The sequence below is a fragment of the Dermacentor andersoni genome, chromosome 6 (genome assembly GCF_023375885.2).
Source record: "Dermacentor andersoni chromosome 6, qqDerAnde1_hic_scaffold, whole genome shotgun sequence".
NCBI classification, from domain to species: domain Eukaryota; kingdom Metazoa; phylum Arthropoda; class Arachnida; order Ixodida; family Ixodidae; genus Dermacentor; species Dermacentor andersoni.
This window is the reverse complement of record NC_092819.1, coordinates 6,062,802-6,077,955: the sequence shown is the minus strand read 5'-3', so window position 1 is coordinate 6,077,955 and position 15,154 is coordinate 6,062,802. Positions and strand designations below refer to the sequence as shown.

The following is a 15,154-nucleotide window of genomic DNA, read 5'->3' as shown; positions in this document are numbered from 1 at the left end:
ATTGGCAAAAAAGCTCGCCGTGGGGATGAATTTATTAGTCAGGTCAGTAATTTTGTCTTTAATCACTAGCCAGTTGTCATTGAGGGAACGGGAACCGAAATGGGATTGGAAAACAGGCAGAAAATCTCGTAATTCATTATTAATTGCTTCATAGTTAGCCTTATCGTACAAGTGAATTGTTTTGCGGAAGACGGGACGTGTTTTGGGGACGAAGTTAAAAGTGGTATGAATGACTTTGTGATCGCTTATTTCTCGTAAATATGCGATAGATTTTAAGCTTTCGGGGTTATTCGTTAGTAGAAGGTCTAGAATGTTTGAGGATTCACAAGTGACGCGCGTCGGTTCTGTTACTTGTTGGATGAGGCCAAAGTTGAGACAAACATCAATAAATTCGCTTGCTTCGGTATTTCCTGAAGTTGGTGAAGCCTGATTGAGCCAATTAATGCTAGGGAAGTTGAAGTCTCCATAAAGGAGGATGTGTGCATTGGGGTGTTTTTTAGTAAGCTGGGATAATATTTCATTAAGTTCGAGGGCGAAATCTGGATCAGTTCGAGGGGGCCTGTAGCATACCCCAAGTGTTATTGCTTCGGGAGGGGCACGACACATTACCCATAGCGATTCCAGTTGTGAAGATGTAATGATTAGAGAGCATGATAGTTCTTTGTTAGTGGCGATGAGTACGCCCCCGCCACGTGCATTTTTGCGGTCGTGGCGAAAAATGTTAAAGTTCGGCAAGTCAGCCAGTGCCTCCGTATCTGAAATGTCGTCATTGAGCCATGTTTCTGTTAGTATCAGTATACTACTGCCGGTTGATTGTACTAGATTAGACAGGAGCACGCGTTTCGGAAGAAAACTACGTATGTTAGTATAAAGTACAGAAAATGAAAGATTCGCTCTTGCGCATTTATGGTGCTGATGGCGTGGTTGCTGACGGCGACATGATCCCTACGATACGGCTTTGACAGTTCCTGATGCAGTGTCAAAGATGTATCGCTGGGCTCCAATATGCAATGTTTTGTAACGTAATGAAAATGGTACGGATTTGCTCCTAGCAAAGGCAATGAGCTGTTTTCGGGCGGTTCGAACTGGACGCGTGAAGTCTTCCCCAATGCTGAAATTTGTGCCTTTTAGTTTTGGACCGTTTGAGAGGATAGATTCTTTAGTTTTGAAGGATGAAAGCTTCACTATGATGGGTCGTTTGCGGTTAGTGGTGTACCGCCCTAATCGATGTGCTCGCTCTATATCTTTGGGCTCGACTATAAGACCAAAGCGTTCAAGACAGTGGCTTACAATTATTTGCTCCGATTGAACGTATGTTTCCTTCGGGTTAGTGTCAGGAAAACCGTAGAATATTAAATTGTTGCGCCGGGAACGGTTCTCGAGGTCGTCAAGGCGCTCTTCAATATCGCACATACGATGGGTTAGTTGACCGGTCTTAGTGTTAATGGCGTCAACTTCTGTTCGGAGAGCTAAAAGATTTTTGCAGAGATTTTCTAAGTCTGTGAGGCGGGTGCTTAGATTAGCAATAGTGCAGTTTGTGCTCGTTAGCTGGGTTTTGAGGCTCTGCATCTCGGATATTAGTGAGGCCTGGCCAGTAGACAATTTTTTTAGTTCGTCGAGGACGGCTTTTTCAGGACCGGGGTTTGTCTCTATGTCCCCTGATAGCAGTAGCAAGGCGCGTATGACTTCAATACATTCAGAAATAAGCAAAATGCAGCACTGTGGGCTTGGCAGCTGCACCAAAAAGTAATCACTTGATTTTTTAGAATGAGCTTGATACCAACTACTAACCTGCATGATCAGGATGAACTGGTTAGCGGTCTGTGTGGTGGCACAGCCGCGAAGCCCACAGTGCGCGGTGGACGGTGGTTGCAGCTTTATAGGTTGCGCATATGATGTTGTCGACGGCGATACGGTAGCTGGATTAGTTTCGATGATCCACAGCGGGGCTGGAGGCGCTGTCAAACGTCCTGAAGCATGGGCGACAGGGAGGAGGCAGACGCTGGGCTCGCTTCCGTTGGCAGCAGGCACGAAGTTCCCCGAAGTGGCAGAAGAGGCTGCCAAGAAGGCAGACACGAGCAGGTCGACGATGATGCGGGCGAAAACCTGCATGATCAGGATGAACTGGTTAGCGGTCTGTGTGGTGGCACAGCCGCGAAGCCCACAGTGCGCGGTGGACGGTGGTTGCAGCTTTATAGGTTGCGCATATGATGTTGTCGACGGCGATACGGTAGCTGGATTAGTTTCGATGATCCACAGCGGGGCTGGAGGCGCTGTCAAACGTCCTGAAGCATGGGCGACAGGGAGGAGGCAGACGCTGGGCTCGCTTCCGTTGGCAGCAGGCACGAAGTTCCCCGAAGTGGCAGAAGAGGCTGCCAAGAAGGCAGACACGAGCAGGTCGACGATGATGCGGGCGAAAACCTGCATGATCAGGATGAACTGGTTAGCGGTCTGTGTGGTGGCACAGCCGCGAAGCCCACAGTGCGCGGTGGACGGTGGTTGCAGCTTTATAGGTTGCGCATATGATGTTGTCGACGGCGATACCATATGAATCATAAGAAGCCAACAAATACTGACTCCAAGGACAACATAAGGGAAATTATTTGTGATTAATAAACGAAATAAAGAAACATTAAATTAATGGAAATCAAAGTGGATGAAAAAACAACTTGCCGCAGGTGGGGTACGATCCCGCAACCTTCGCATCCCACAACCTACTACTTGCCAAGGTTGTGGGACCCACCTGCGGTAAGTTGCTTTTTCATCCACTTTGATTTCCATTAATTTATCCTTTCTTTATTTCAGTTATTAAGCACAAGTAATTTCACCTATGTTGCCCTTGGTGTCAGTGTTTGTTGGCTTCTTATGGTCTAACTTGGCGATATGTGATTTTACAAGACCTCTCAGAAATGCATATTCGAGGCACTATGCTGAATGTAATTGAAAGTTACTGTTAGAGTCGGGAATGCTCTATCAAGGCCATTTATTCAGGAAACTGACGTACTGCAAGCTGGGGTATTAAGCTGTGCCCCCCCCCCCCCCCTTTTTTCTTTTGTAAAAGTGAACTTCTTGTGGTCATGCATACCGCGGAGTATGTTTTATTCTGTATACATAGATGATACACAGTTAGGATTCAGGTCATGTAACCTCGCAATATGTGAGCAACATGTTCAGCTTGGCTTGAACAAAGTGTGTAAATGGGCAGAAGGAAATGGCTTTAAGCTAAATCCTCTTAGAAGTTCCTGTGTTCTTTTCACACGAAATGGAGGCTTATTTGCAGAGCGCAATGTGGAACTGCACAGACAACACGCGCCAGTTACCACACAACACAAATTTATAGGCATCATGCTGGACTCAGAGCTAACTTTCATCCCGCATATAAACCATCTTCTTTGTAAAAACAAATGCCTAAGAACAACGAACATTATTAAAATACTGTCGCATTCTACGTGGGGTAGTGACAGAAAGCGCCTCGTGTGTGCATGAGTGGACTAGGGCACCACAGTGTGCCAGTCTGCTATGCCAGGCGCTCTATAATGATACCGGACCTTGTACATCAGGGTAGCAGGAGATTTTAATTGCGATAAAGGTATTCAGACCACTCAGATGCAATTTTCTCATAAACTATGTATTTTCTTGACACGAAACATGAGTTGCAAGATATCTGGAATGGTATTTGAGCAGTCCATGTTGACTTAGTGGTGTCCCTCTAAGGGAAGAAAATTTCACTACAACAGGCCTGCATTTGTTAACATGTATGCAACTAACCTGTGCAGTCTTTCAATCGATTCTTTGGAAATGAGAAAAATCTAGATCGTTTCTTCTCCATCTCATTCCAAGATTCTGAAGGGGAATTTATTTATTTATTTCACATATTGTCAATCCCTGATGGGATTATAACAAGAAAGGCAAGTACAATGGTAGGAATTGCGAACAACAAAGCAAATATAATACAGTATATAATTACAAGAGCGTTATTGCAAAAGTTGTTGCTAGTCTAAAAAAGGAAACAGAATTAAATACACCATTACAAATTTAAGGTATGGGTTGCCTAAAGAATCTGATGTGAAAAAATAAAGCAAACCAATTCAAGACAAAACTAACAAACACGTGATAAAAAAATATGTGATAAACATGATAAACAGAATGCACTCGTATATATAATGCATTATACAAAACCTCAGTGTCTGTGGAAAAGCATTTATAGATGAAAGGGTGTAAATTGTGACATACTAGAACATCGAGAAGAGAAAAAAAAAACTAATATTAGCTAATAAAGTATGCAATATTATACAGAATGAGGGTATTTAGAAGGGTTATAACTAAAAGTGTTGATAACAGAGCAGCAAACTAAAATAAAGAAAAAAGGAAGAGTGCTAGCATACAAGGATCAGTGACAAAGCAGAGCAAGCAAATCGAAACTGTAAGGCAAGCAGATATTTTTCCATGAAGCTAGCAAATGTATCTAATGAGCAGCTGTTACTATTGCACTCGCTCAGACTATTCCACTCTCTTATCGCTACAGGAAAGAATGAATTTTTAAAGCAGTCAGTACAAAAGGGATATATTCAGGCAAGCCGTAAGACAATGTAAGCTGTCGCATCTCTGGTAGCTTTGTATATTTACGTTGCTTAGATTATCAGCAAGCCTCGTCCGTACATCTAAATCCTGTTGAGCACCAGCAGCGAGTCGACAAATGTTGCTGTCTACATCGGTTCCCACTTTTCCTGCTTCCTTTTAATTTCATTTATAGCCGTTTCCATTGCTGCAAATTTACTTTCAAATTTTTCACACCTGTCAGCATCATTTTCTGAAACTTTTTTTATTTCAGTCACACTAGCCACAGTATGCAAGTTAAGGCCTTGTGGCAGGTTTAGCACATTGTCTAATGTTTCGGTTAGTTCCTCGATCTCCAGACTCATTTGTTTTAAGACAAACAGTTTACTTAAAGCAGAGCATTTACAGCTCCTGGAAGCGGTAGTTTCAATTTCCCACAAATTTGACGAAAGACGTAAGTGCTTACCTTCTGGCAACTCCCATAGATTCAGAGTGCCAAAATTCCACATTATCTGGGATGATGGCACATTCCAGGTGGCACGTCTTCCGAGTGATTACAGTTCAGCACTTTCACTTTACACTTTCAGATTCAGCAGTCTTTTCTTCTTCTTTTTTTTCGGTGTGTTGCGTCAGTGATATTTATGACCTTGGCACATACACATTTCAAATACTATCATTTGCCATTTCTTAATTTATAGCTAATTAGGGTATAGCAATTGTGGTTTCTGTGTTTAAGAAACTTCTCAGTTTTTGCAGCACTTATCTGAACACCAAATTTTCAGTCTCTGACCACAATATTCTTCAAATGAAAACTCATTATATAGATCTTTTTTAATAACTACTTTTTCCACAGATGAGCATATCAGTTCGTCTGCTAATATCAAATATGAGCTGGAAATAGGCTGAACGTGTTTGTTTGCAACAATCGCCACATGGACTGCTGCATTGATGCCCATGATGTCAGAGGTGCCACTCTCAAGAGCCGAAGGTATTCCCCCAGCTTGCACAGAATGATGCAGTCATTAAAGGAAATTCATGGTGGGTGTGATGTAGCCAGGAGTGGATGCATGCCCTTTGAGAACACCAAGCAGTAGGGGTGTGAGGATAGTAATGTTTGATGCCAAATCGAATAGTGCTAGAAGCGAATGGAATACTTTTCGAATAATGAAAAGCCTTTTTCACCATTAATATAAAATGATCTTGACACGCTAGTAGTTGGCTTCTGTTAATTAGGCCGTTCCAGGACTGACGAAACTGATATAATTGTCCGGTGGGTCAAATTAAACAAGATGCAAAAAAAAAAAAAAAACTCCAAAACACACCGCTGATTCATTTGGCAGTATCTGCCCTATTCTAACACACTCCTGAATCAAATGTGCACCCACCTTCTGTGTGCCCAAAGCAGAAAACTGACATAAAAATTACATTAAAGCTCCTAAACAAAGTATGAATCTAATGCACACCTGATTTTTAGCAATAAAAATGGGCAAGGGTTCGCGTGTTGCACAATGGCGGCCAATTTCCTAAAGTCAGCTTTGCCGCATGGTTTCTTAACGGCAGCTTTGTTGAAACACATCAGTGTTATACGAGAAAGCACATGCATGCCATAAATGCCATTCTGCTTTCATGTCTGTAGTGTCCGAGTACACCGCGCAGACAATTTTCGGCCCAATTTTCTTGAAAAAAGGAAGGCCCTCATTAGAATCAGATAAATGCCTTAATTAGACATTGGGAGCTACAGTTATTGCTTGAAGATTATTTTAAGGCAGGCCGAAAATAAGCATTTTTGATGAGAGACAATGCGTTTTCAGCACATCCACTGTCCCCTAAGCTCCGCCAAGACAGACTCTGCCACTAAAGGGGTCAGGCACCTGCATGCACTCTAAGAAAAGTTTACACCCTTTGGAGTGTATATTTGCCACACAACAATAATCGTCATCTGTCTTGCCCGCATTTCCTTTCTTGAAAACGCTGCGCTCGTTACTTTCCTGTCAGGAATGCTATGTCATGCTGATAACGTGCATGTCGTTTGTTACTGGAAAGTACTGGGCTCGTCGCGTTAAAGAAAGGAAATGCGGACAAGACAGATGACGTGATGATTATTGTTGTGTGGCAAATATACACCCCAAAGGGCGCAACTGTTTTTAGAGTGTGCCAACTGGTCAAGTTCGAACTATCCGGCGAAGACCAATTTTAGAATCGAAATAACGAAAATTTGGGCCCATAGAAATGCATGGGTGTTGGCCGGGACCTTCGGTCTGAATCAAATTAACCAGAGGCGGATTAACGGAAGTCTACTGTATATTCACGATGTGAGAAAATTTCTCATTACATCGCACATTATGAAGTGTTATCTATTAAAAGCACAAATGGAGCATTAGAAGCAACTACGGGGTTTATTTGCATACTCTGGACTCATTGGCAAACGTGAATAATGGTGGTTTAGCTGGAAAAGACCGATTCCCTGAAGAATGTAGTTTGCTTTGCTACAAAACCTTTTGTGTTTTATGTCTGCCATGGCTGCCGGAAAAAAATTTGTTGCACTTTTACTTCAATTTTATGCTTGATCGTGCATGGTTGGCAATTTGAAATACTTGAAAAATGTTTATGTTTACGAATAGTTACTATTTGATTCGAAGACCAAACTTAATGGGGCGTTATTTGAAATATTAGAATACTTGCACACCCTTACCAGGCAGTGTAAAGAGCACGAAAAGAAGTGGCACCTGTTATCTATAAGATGGGCTCAGTGTGTATTTATAAATGGCTTTGTTGGTAACTGTGGTGGGAGATCCTTACAGCTTGAGTTTTCATACAGGCAGATGACCATGCTCTTTTAGTCTGCATACCTCTCGCACCTTCACAGTATTAATTGGTTTAAGGGAATCCAGGGATGACTGGCGTGTTTATTCACATAAATGTTCCCGATATTTCTTTCAGCAACTTTTGTACCATTTCCATAGGTGCGTTATACTACGACCTATGCGTGCCTCCTGCCTCCCACCCTAATTTAAAGCGAATGCCTTTCTTTGCCTCTTTTGCCAGTTTTCGTGGTCGGCAGTCAGCGGTTGATGGTTGGTGGTCAGGCTTCTAATGCAGAGGTGCCGATGCACATCGCATGGCAGAGCTGCTGGGTGCTTTCGTCACTGAATGCCAACTAGTTTGTTGAGAAGCACATGCTATGGCACGTAAGGTTTGCACTTGGCAAGGACAGCCTTCCCCCAATGGAACAGCTGTGGGCTTCGGCAGGAGAGGAGCGTTGCGGTCACATTCCATGCCAGTGCCACTGGAGATGCATACAGACGTCTAATTGGCTTACATATAAAGCCTCTTATGCTACCTCCACAGATGTGCTGGCTGTATTCTCTATGGAACAACATGCGCTACCTTAATGTCCCCAGTTTGACGAACACATGCCATCAAGCACATCATTTCTTCAATGGAGCGAATACTTTTCAAGAAGCATTCGGCTGTTTGCTTATATTGACAGTTGTCATCCATGGTTTCTGCACTATTTCTTTTACCTGGACCAAACTGCTTCTGGTAAACTGATCAAAAAAGAGGTTGCAGTGCTGCCACAGAGCATGTGCAGTTGTCACTTAAAATGACCATGCAATGTGGTAAATGTTCTTAAAACAGTGCAACAAGTGTTGCTGAGTGTGATGTCTAGATTAAGAAGTGTGCTTAATCACCACACTGCACATTTACTAAACAGCACAGCAAAAACTTACATAGGTCTTGATTGCAACCAGAGTCTGTAATTTAGTGAGTCCAATGTGTATAACGTGAATTATGAGTGAGATCTGTACTTCGTCATGGTTTTCTACACTGTAAAGATGAGAATATCGGTGAGTATAATTCTCTACCTTTTTCTTGTTTTCTGCTGCAATGGTCCATATATTAAGCATCTTTGAACAGTTGATTTCTGAGAATAAATTTTGTGTTGCCTTGGCCTAAGTACGAAGCCCTATCCCCATGTGGCTTGCAGCCAATTCTCCCAAATAAGAAAGAAAAAGCCTTGTACAGTTTGGCTTGGCCAGGCAGAATGCCTTGCTTATGAGGTTGTCTCTGTTTGCAGCAATATTTAGGCTGTGCCTGGACACACGACTGGGCTGCCTGCAACCCTCGCAACTTGAACAAGGAGAAGCATCCACAGTTATAGCCGTTGCAGGGCAACTGTTTTCTGCCTACCAGGAGCTCTACTACGGACTTCCCCTTTGGAAGTACATGCATACATCCTCCTACCGGAAGTACACGGAGGCTGAGGATGTCCTGTACAAGTGGGTTTCACAGCTTTAAGTCATGGTGCTGCTACTACAGCCATGTGGTTGCTTTTACAGAATAACACTGGGCTACATCCAGCAGTATGCCAGAAAGACGTCAGAGGACCACTCCTTGGGGAGCAACAAGAGCCTTCTCCAAGCACTTCTTAGTTTGAATGGGCTGTCAGAGATGGACACCCACCTGACAATAATGGATTTCATTGCGGGTGGTGTTTTCACGGTAGGTGTACAATCATTATGTGAGGTAGCAACATACTTTTGTCTTTCTTGCTCAAAATCATAGAAACCTCATTGCTAGCCACAGAGAATAATGTAAAATGCCCTCCAGGCTACATTGTGCCCAATGTGACATCACAAGTCAGTGATCTTACATGCAGCATTGGTTTGTTCAGTCCTACGTAGGATGAATATGGCTCAATGGACACTGAGACACAGGGCACATGTTCCTCGAGGGCATTATAATAACTAGCTTTGTGTGAATCTTGTTTCTGTGCTTGTCTTATGCCATCAAACTGTAAAAGAACAAGGTCTGTTTTGTCAGTGGTTCCATACTCTATTGGATTTTCCACACTGTGATTGACCATTAGTATTAGGAGAAAAACATCGTGTCTGCACTGGTTTACTGGCTGATGCTGTGTTTCTGTATTGACGGGATATCTTGTTTTTTCTTTGCCATCTAGACGAGTATTGCCTTGTGCTTTCTCCTGCACCACTTGGCCTCCAATCCGGACGTGCAGGAAAAGCTCTACACTGAGCTCAAGTGTGGTGACGAGGACATCAGCAGCTGTTCCTACCTTCGTGCATGCATAAAGGAAAGCTTCCGGTATGGGTCTTGGCTGCAATGGCTCCTGTGGTGAATACCACGCTTGAGCTGCAGCAGTTCTCAGTGATGACATACTTGTTTGTTTGACTAGCTGTGTGATCTGCCAAGTCTCCCAGCCTACTGGCAGATTGCATAGGTTTTCATGATTGTACAGCCAATGTAAAAGCTCTTCAAAAAAGCATACCATACCTGCTATGACCACAGTTCACCTTATGCAGTCGCTCTTCGGAGTTAGTTGTTTTGAAAGTATTTGTGCCACCAGAAGAGGTTGACCCAGTGCTTTCACGCTTGGCAACTGTGAAATGCATAGCTAATGAAGGCACTGAATAATATGCTTTTACACTACTGTTGGACTGGCTGCTGTTATCACTGACATAACATGTGCCGCCTAAGTCTGTGCAGAGGTTCCTAGTATCACCATAAAGCTAATGGGACATTATACTGCCACATACTGCTGCACCCTCTATAGGTAGGGTTTAGCATTTTTTATTTAAACTGCAAAACAAAAAACAAATTCTAGGATGCAGTGTTGACCAAAAAGGGTCAGTGAAAGCATTCTATGACAGTACGCTTTTGCGCACAAACTAGAAAATGAACACAGGAGACTCGACAATCACAAGCATTGTGATGTGATTGTCGAGTCCCCTGTCTTCATGCTATAGTTCGTGTGCAAAAGCCTACTGTCATGTAATGCCACCAACTAGCTCAAACTTGTGAAAGCAAATTTACCAGAGAGCTAAAACCGCAGGCGCTGACTTTGGGGGGGAGTCTCCGTGTAGTTGTTACATGCGTGTATTAATGCTGTCCTGGGATAACTAGATAATTCACGAAGTTAATATTTAGAGCTCAGAGGGACACTTAAAAAAAAAACAAAAAAATAACACATTTGAGCTGTGTTAGTAAATTGCCCTTCTACAATATCAAAAAAGCTATTCTTATTGCGAGACGATGCTTGGTGTGCCAGAAAAGACACAAGAACAAAACGCAGGTGGCGACGCTGCCCTGAAGTTCCTACACTAACTGGCCCTTGAGGTCATAGATTTTGACACCGTCTGCTCGGGCCTAGTTAAGCTTTTGTTGTTAAGCACGGACTATCTTAACTGAGCCAAAAACAGAACTCGGCAAGTTTCTAGAATTTTCACTATGACATTACACTTGAACCGGGCCCGGGGTTCTGATGCAAAATTAAAAATAATTATCATTGCTGTTAATTTTTTACTCAGTAATCGCCATAGTACCGCAAAATAAATGAAACTGGAGTTATTCAAGGGGACCTTATTGATCTACACTGATTTAGGGTTTCTCTTTAGTGTTCTTTAAAAGGGACTGACGACCGGCCAGAACATGTTGTTGATGGAAATGAAAGGATTCACAGTATTATAATGAAGAATGCTGTTGGTGAGTGAAGTGAAAATAATTTTAAATTGCCACAGAATGTATCAAGATGTGGCAAGTGGCGCAACCTGGTGGTGAAGCCTTGGTACTTCGAATGTAGTATATGAGATTACTGTACATACGTTAGCTCTTGTGATACCACATACTTGTAGTCTAAAATCGCAGTTTTCATATTATTGGGCATTTTCATTTTATTACATGCGTAATAAGAAGTAAGGAAAGCCCATACTAATGAGTCAAATAAGGTTGAACGAGCCCGACATGATCGTGTTGACATCCAGTAGCTTCCGACGGGTCTGGAGAACTCTGGCACGCAGCTTCGAGCTGAGACATTGACGCATTCAAATGGGACTTCCGGTTCCCAAAGCCGGCTCTATCTCATGTTTCTTATCGTTATTGGCACTGCACAATGCTCGTTTTTGCCTTGTCCTGATACTATTTCCGTTGCCAGTGCATAAAACACTGACATCTCAGTGGTCAAGTTTCAGTGCTGGCTCGACGATGTTCACATGCATGCTGCAAACTGGTCAGGCTGGGCTGACTCAGCCTGACCTGACGCTCGTTCATGCTGACCAGCTAGCAAGAACTCGACAGGCCGATTCCAGCTTGACAATCCAACTCGACCCGCTTGTAGGGTTCACGTGAACGCCCTGTACAACTAGACAGAGCTGTAGAATCCCTGAGTGCTGTTGTACTAGTTGTACAACAGTTTGCGAGTGAGTACCCCGAGTTCTGTGGTCTCTGTGAGGATGCCATTGACTAATCGTGCTGTGAATGGCTGCACTGCAATAACTGAACTGTCCAGGGCCCTACCACTCAACGTTTTTAGATCTTTTGCTACTACTGGAATATCCTAGCACTTCACTTGGCTTGGCTAAAAGAAAAGCCTGGCGCATGCAGCCAGCAAAAGCATAGCCTTCAAGGTTAGTTTCTGTCACTTGGAGGGAGCCATCACTGGGGCGTAGATTTGGATGCCACTTGTTGTAGAAATAATTCAACACAATACAACAGAAAACGTGAACTGCAGGAACGTTGGCTTGATAAGCAAAATATTACTTTCTTACAGCTAGGGCTGCACTTGTCTGCTTCCCACCAATGCCGAAGTATAATCTCTATCGCACTCGCCTACCTCTGTATCCAGTAGGTTTCTTAAGCATAACTACATCCTCAATGCAGATTGAAGAATTTGAATAACAAATGCTCCATGGCATTTTCCACATTACCACTGTAGACTGGACGCTGAGGCTGGTAAGCTTTCCGTTTCCCTAAATAAAATGGGTACCATAAAAAACAGTGGTCAGTTCCTTTAAGACGTGCTGATGGGCTAGTTCATGATAATGACTTAGTTACTAGCAACACACTTGAAGAAAAAATGAGGACACACACAAAGCGTTGAATTTTTTCAGTGCTTCAATTTTTTTCGCCCGTGTTTTTCCAAGTGTGCTGCTTATAACTAAGTTATATTTAGACACAATTTGGGTAATGTTAACAACGCTGAAGAGAAAAATGTGTCAATTAACAGCTAAATTACAATTATTAAACCTTCAATTTTTGCCTGTGTAGAGGCATTATTAAGATTCACAGTTTTCCATTGCCCCGAAAGAACCAAAGATGGTAGTAATGCTATGTTTGCAGAGTATGGGGACCATGTTGTGGGTGACGTGTACTGAAAGCTTCACAAGTGTATTTTGCAAACTTTGCAGGAAGTGTGCCTATTGTCATGGTGAAACTCAACGTGCCACAAAGTTGACATTCGGAGAGAATAAGAAGCATATTATGCATGATATGTGAGCGAAGTTTTGTCAGCGTCAGTTAATTACAGCCTTTGTGAAAAACTGCTTAAGCAAGTGCTCAAAGTAGTTACATGGTTATCAGCTGTTTCCCAATGTCCAGCGAAAACTTTACGCATCACTGAGTTTACAATTGGTGAAAACTGGAGACAGGTTACGGTAAGTGTAATGTGTGGCAAAACGTTAGCATTTCTGGAATAATTCTGTGCTTTGGAAATAAATACTCAACCCCAATTTTCTCTATACTTTCATGTGTTATGCAAGGTTTACAGTCGATCTTCCCGATGTCTGTAGTCATTTGAACAATCATATACCTCGTTTCTATTTTGTGAAAACAAGAAGAATGTCTATGGGTAATGTGTAGGGTGAGGTACAAAATATGTGGGTTAATTGTAGCCATTGCAGTAAAGTAGATATCGAAATGGCGCAGAATTTAGCCCGCTGTTTTGAGAGAACTGTCCACCAAGATCGAAATTGGTGAATGCGGGGGGACGTTAAGGTCAATGACCATGCGAAGAGAGGGTTGTGGTGTTAAATTATGGGCATCGTAAAAATTGCTTCAGCAAGTGCTTGAAAGCGTGAGTAGGCGGTTGCTCACTGTTTCCCAGTATCCTAGAATAATTGTGCACGACAAAGTTCACAAATGTGGGCCAAAATATGTGCGATGTATGAAAATAATGTTTGACATTTCTGGCCTAATTACTATCATTGCAAGTAATTGCTGAATATTGTAAGCAAGGTGTTGCGCAATACAAACACAGGCGAGACGAGCACAAGGACGGGTGCATATGCACCCGTCCTTGTGTAATGTGACTGCCAGTCACATTACACAAGAATCTCAGAGATACAGATGGGCCAAGCTTGCAAAAAAAAAAAAACTGTCTCATAAAAGTTGCAAATATCCTCCGGAGAATACTGGGCAAGAAACTTCCTGAGGTCTTCCTGGGCATCGGCCACAGCGGCTGCATTCACACTTGCACTCTCTCCGTGAATACGGTGCCTTGAAGCTGCTCAGCCCCTAGAGTAGTTCAGGTCATGAATGCCTGAGAAAAGACATGAAGGTACCAAATCTTTAAGTTTTGGCCCACACTCCCAAGTTGCCAGCTCAAAATTTTAAGAAAAGAATTGCAACACAGAAGCAATAGTGTTCTGTGTGCTAATGCTCATCAGTAAATTTTGGCATACATGCACCGTACGTTTGTCGCAGTGCACAAGTCAGCACGCTGCCACGAAGGTAGCACAGAAGATAACTTATTTCACAAATGTGCTGGTGAACCAAGTGTCGGAAGCACTGGCAATGATAGCAAACAATCACTCGCCCATCCTTGCACCAAAGTGTTTTGCCTTCTCTAGCAACATCTCGTCACTCACGACAGTGCCTGCAGCACGCATTTCCATGTTGAGGGTTTCCTCAAGTTTTTCACACTTGGGGTTTCTCTGCCAGCCAGCACCTGAGCTGGCTGTTGGCACATTCGTCCACTTGTCAGGCTCCTTCAACATGGCATGCACCGTTGACTGGGCGAATATCGCATACTGCACAGACAGGTGCCAAAGGTGTGTCTGCTTTCAATTTGCATATTTATTTTTTCAGTTAAGCAGAAAGTTCCACCCGCCTAATTTTGCACCTGCCATTCCTTTTTTTCGTCACATCAGAACTGACCAGAAGGCATTCAACCTTGCATTTTATATGCCATGCTTTGTGTTGCATATCAGGTCGCTGCAAATTTTGTCAATATTTCGGGGTATCCATATTAATGGGGTCAATATTAATGAGACATGACTGTTTGTATGTGTGTGCATGCATCTGTGTGTTGGTGCGTGTGTATATGTGTGTGTGTGTGTGTCTATATATATATATATATATATATATATATATATATATATATATATATATATATATATATATATATATATATATATATATATACAGGGTGTCCGATGTAACTTTAGCCAGACTTTAAAACTGTGCAAATGCCATGTAGCTGGACAGAGCAAAGGTAATGTTGTTTGCTGTCGCTTGGAGATACTCAGATTATTTGATCCATTCCACGTAACTAGATAATTAGTCTTAATTAATTCATCAACTCCTCAAATATTATAATTCGATGAAAAGTGTCAATGCAAAAATTGTAGAGCGACAAAAAACTCTCGATACAGCTTTCTGTCGCTCAATACTTGCTACATAAAAGTGTTTTTCCGAGCATGAAAGAAGCTCGCAAATACATGCAAAGTGCCTCAAGCAACCAGTCTGCCGAGATCCGGTAGTTGTACAGGCACATGTAGGTTGAGGACGCACACATGAAAAA

General features: G+C 42.6%; 2 protein-coding genes across 4 annotated transcripts in view; one reads left to right on the top strand and one right to left on the bottom strand.

Annotated features, from left to right (window-relative positions):
• The window catches only part of LOC126521639 (ecdysone 20-monooxygenase-like), a 56,971-nt gene that overhangs the window by 21,620 nt on the left and 20,197 nt on the right, over nt 1–15,154 (top strand). For all 3 annotated transcript variants that reach the window (XM_055065769.2, XM_050170347.3, XM_055065770.2), the window contains 3 exons: nt 8,636–8,837; nt 8,898–9,060; nt 9,521–9,663. In XM_055065769.2, the coding sequence (XP_054921744.1) occupies nt 8,636–8,837; nt 8,898–9,060; nt 9,521–9,663 (508 nt within the window). The remainder of the gene's footprint in view (nt 1–8,635; nt 8,838–8,897; nt 9,061–9,520; nt 9,664–15,154) is intronic.
• Nucleotides 63–2,011, bottom strand: LOC126521640 (uncharacterized). The gene has a single exon (XM_050170348.3). It carries the CDS (start codon nt 1,795–1,797, stop codon nt 946–948), a length of 852 nt encoding a protein of 283 aa, XP_050026305.2. The 5' UTR covers nt 1,798–2,011; the 3' UTR covers nt 63–945.

Bases quoted from the DNA above. Each gene is read 5' to 3' on its own strand.
- LOC126521640 (XM_050170348.3), bottom strand. From the start codon at position 1,797: ATGCAGGTTAGTAGTTGGTATCAAGCTCATTCTAAAAAATCAAGTGAT.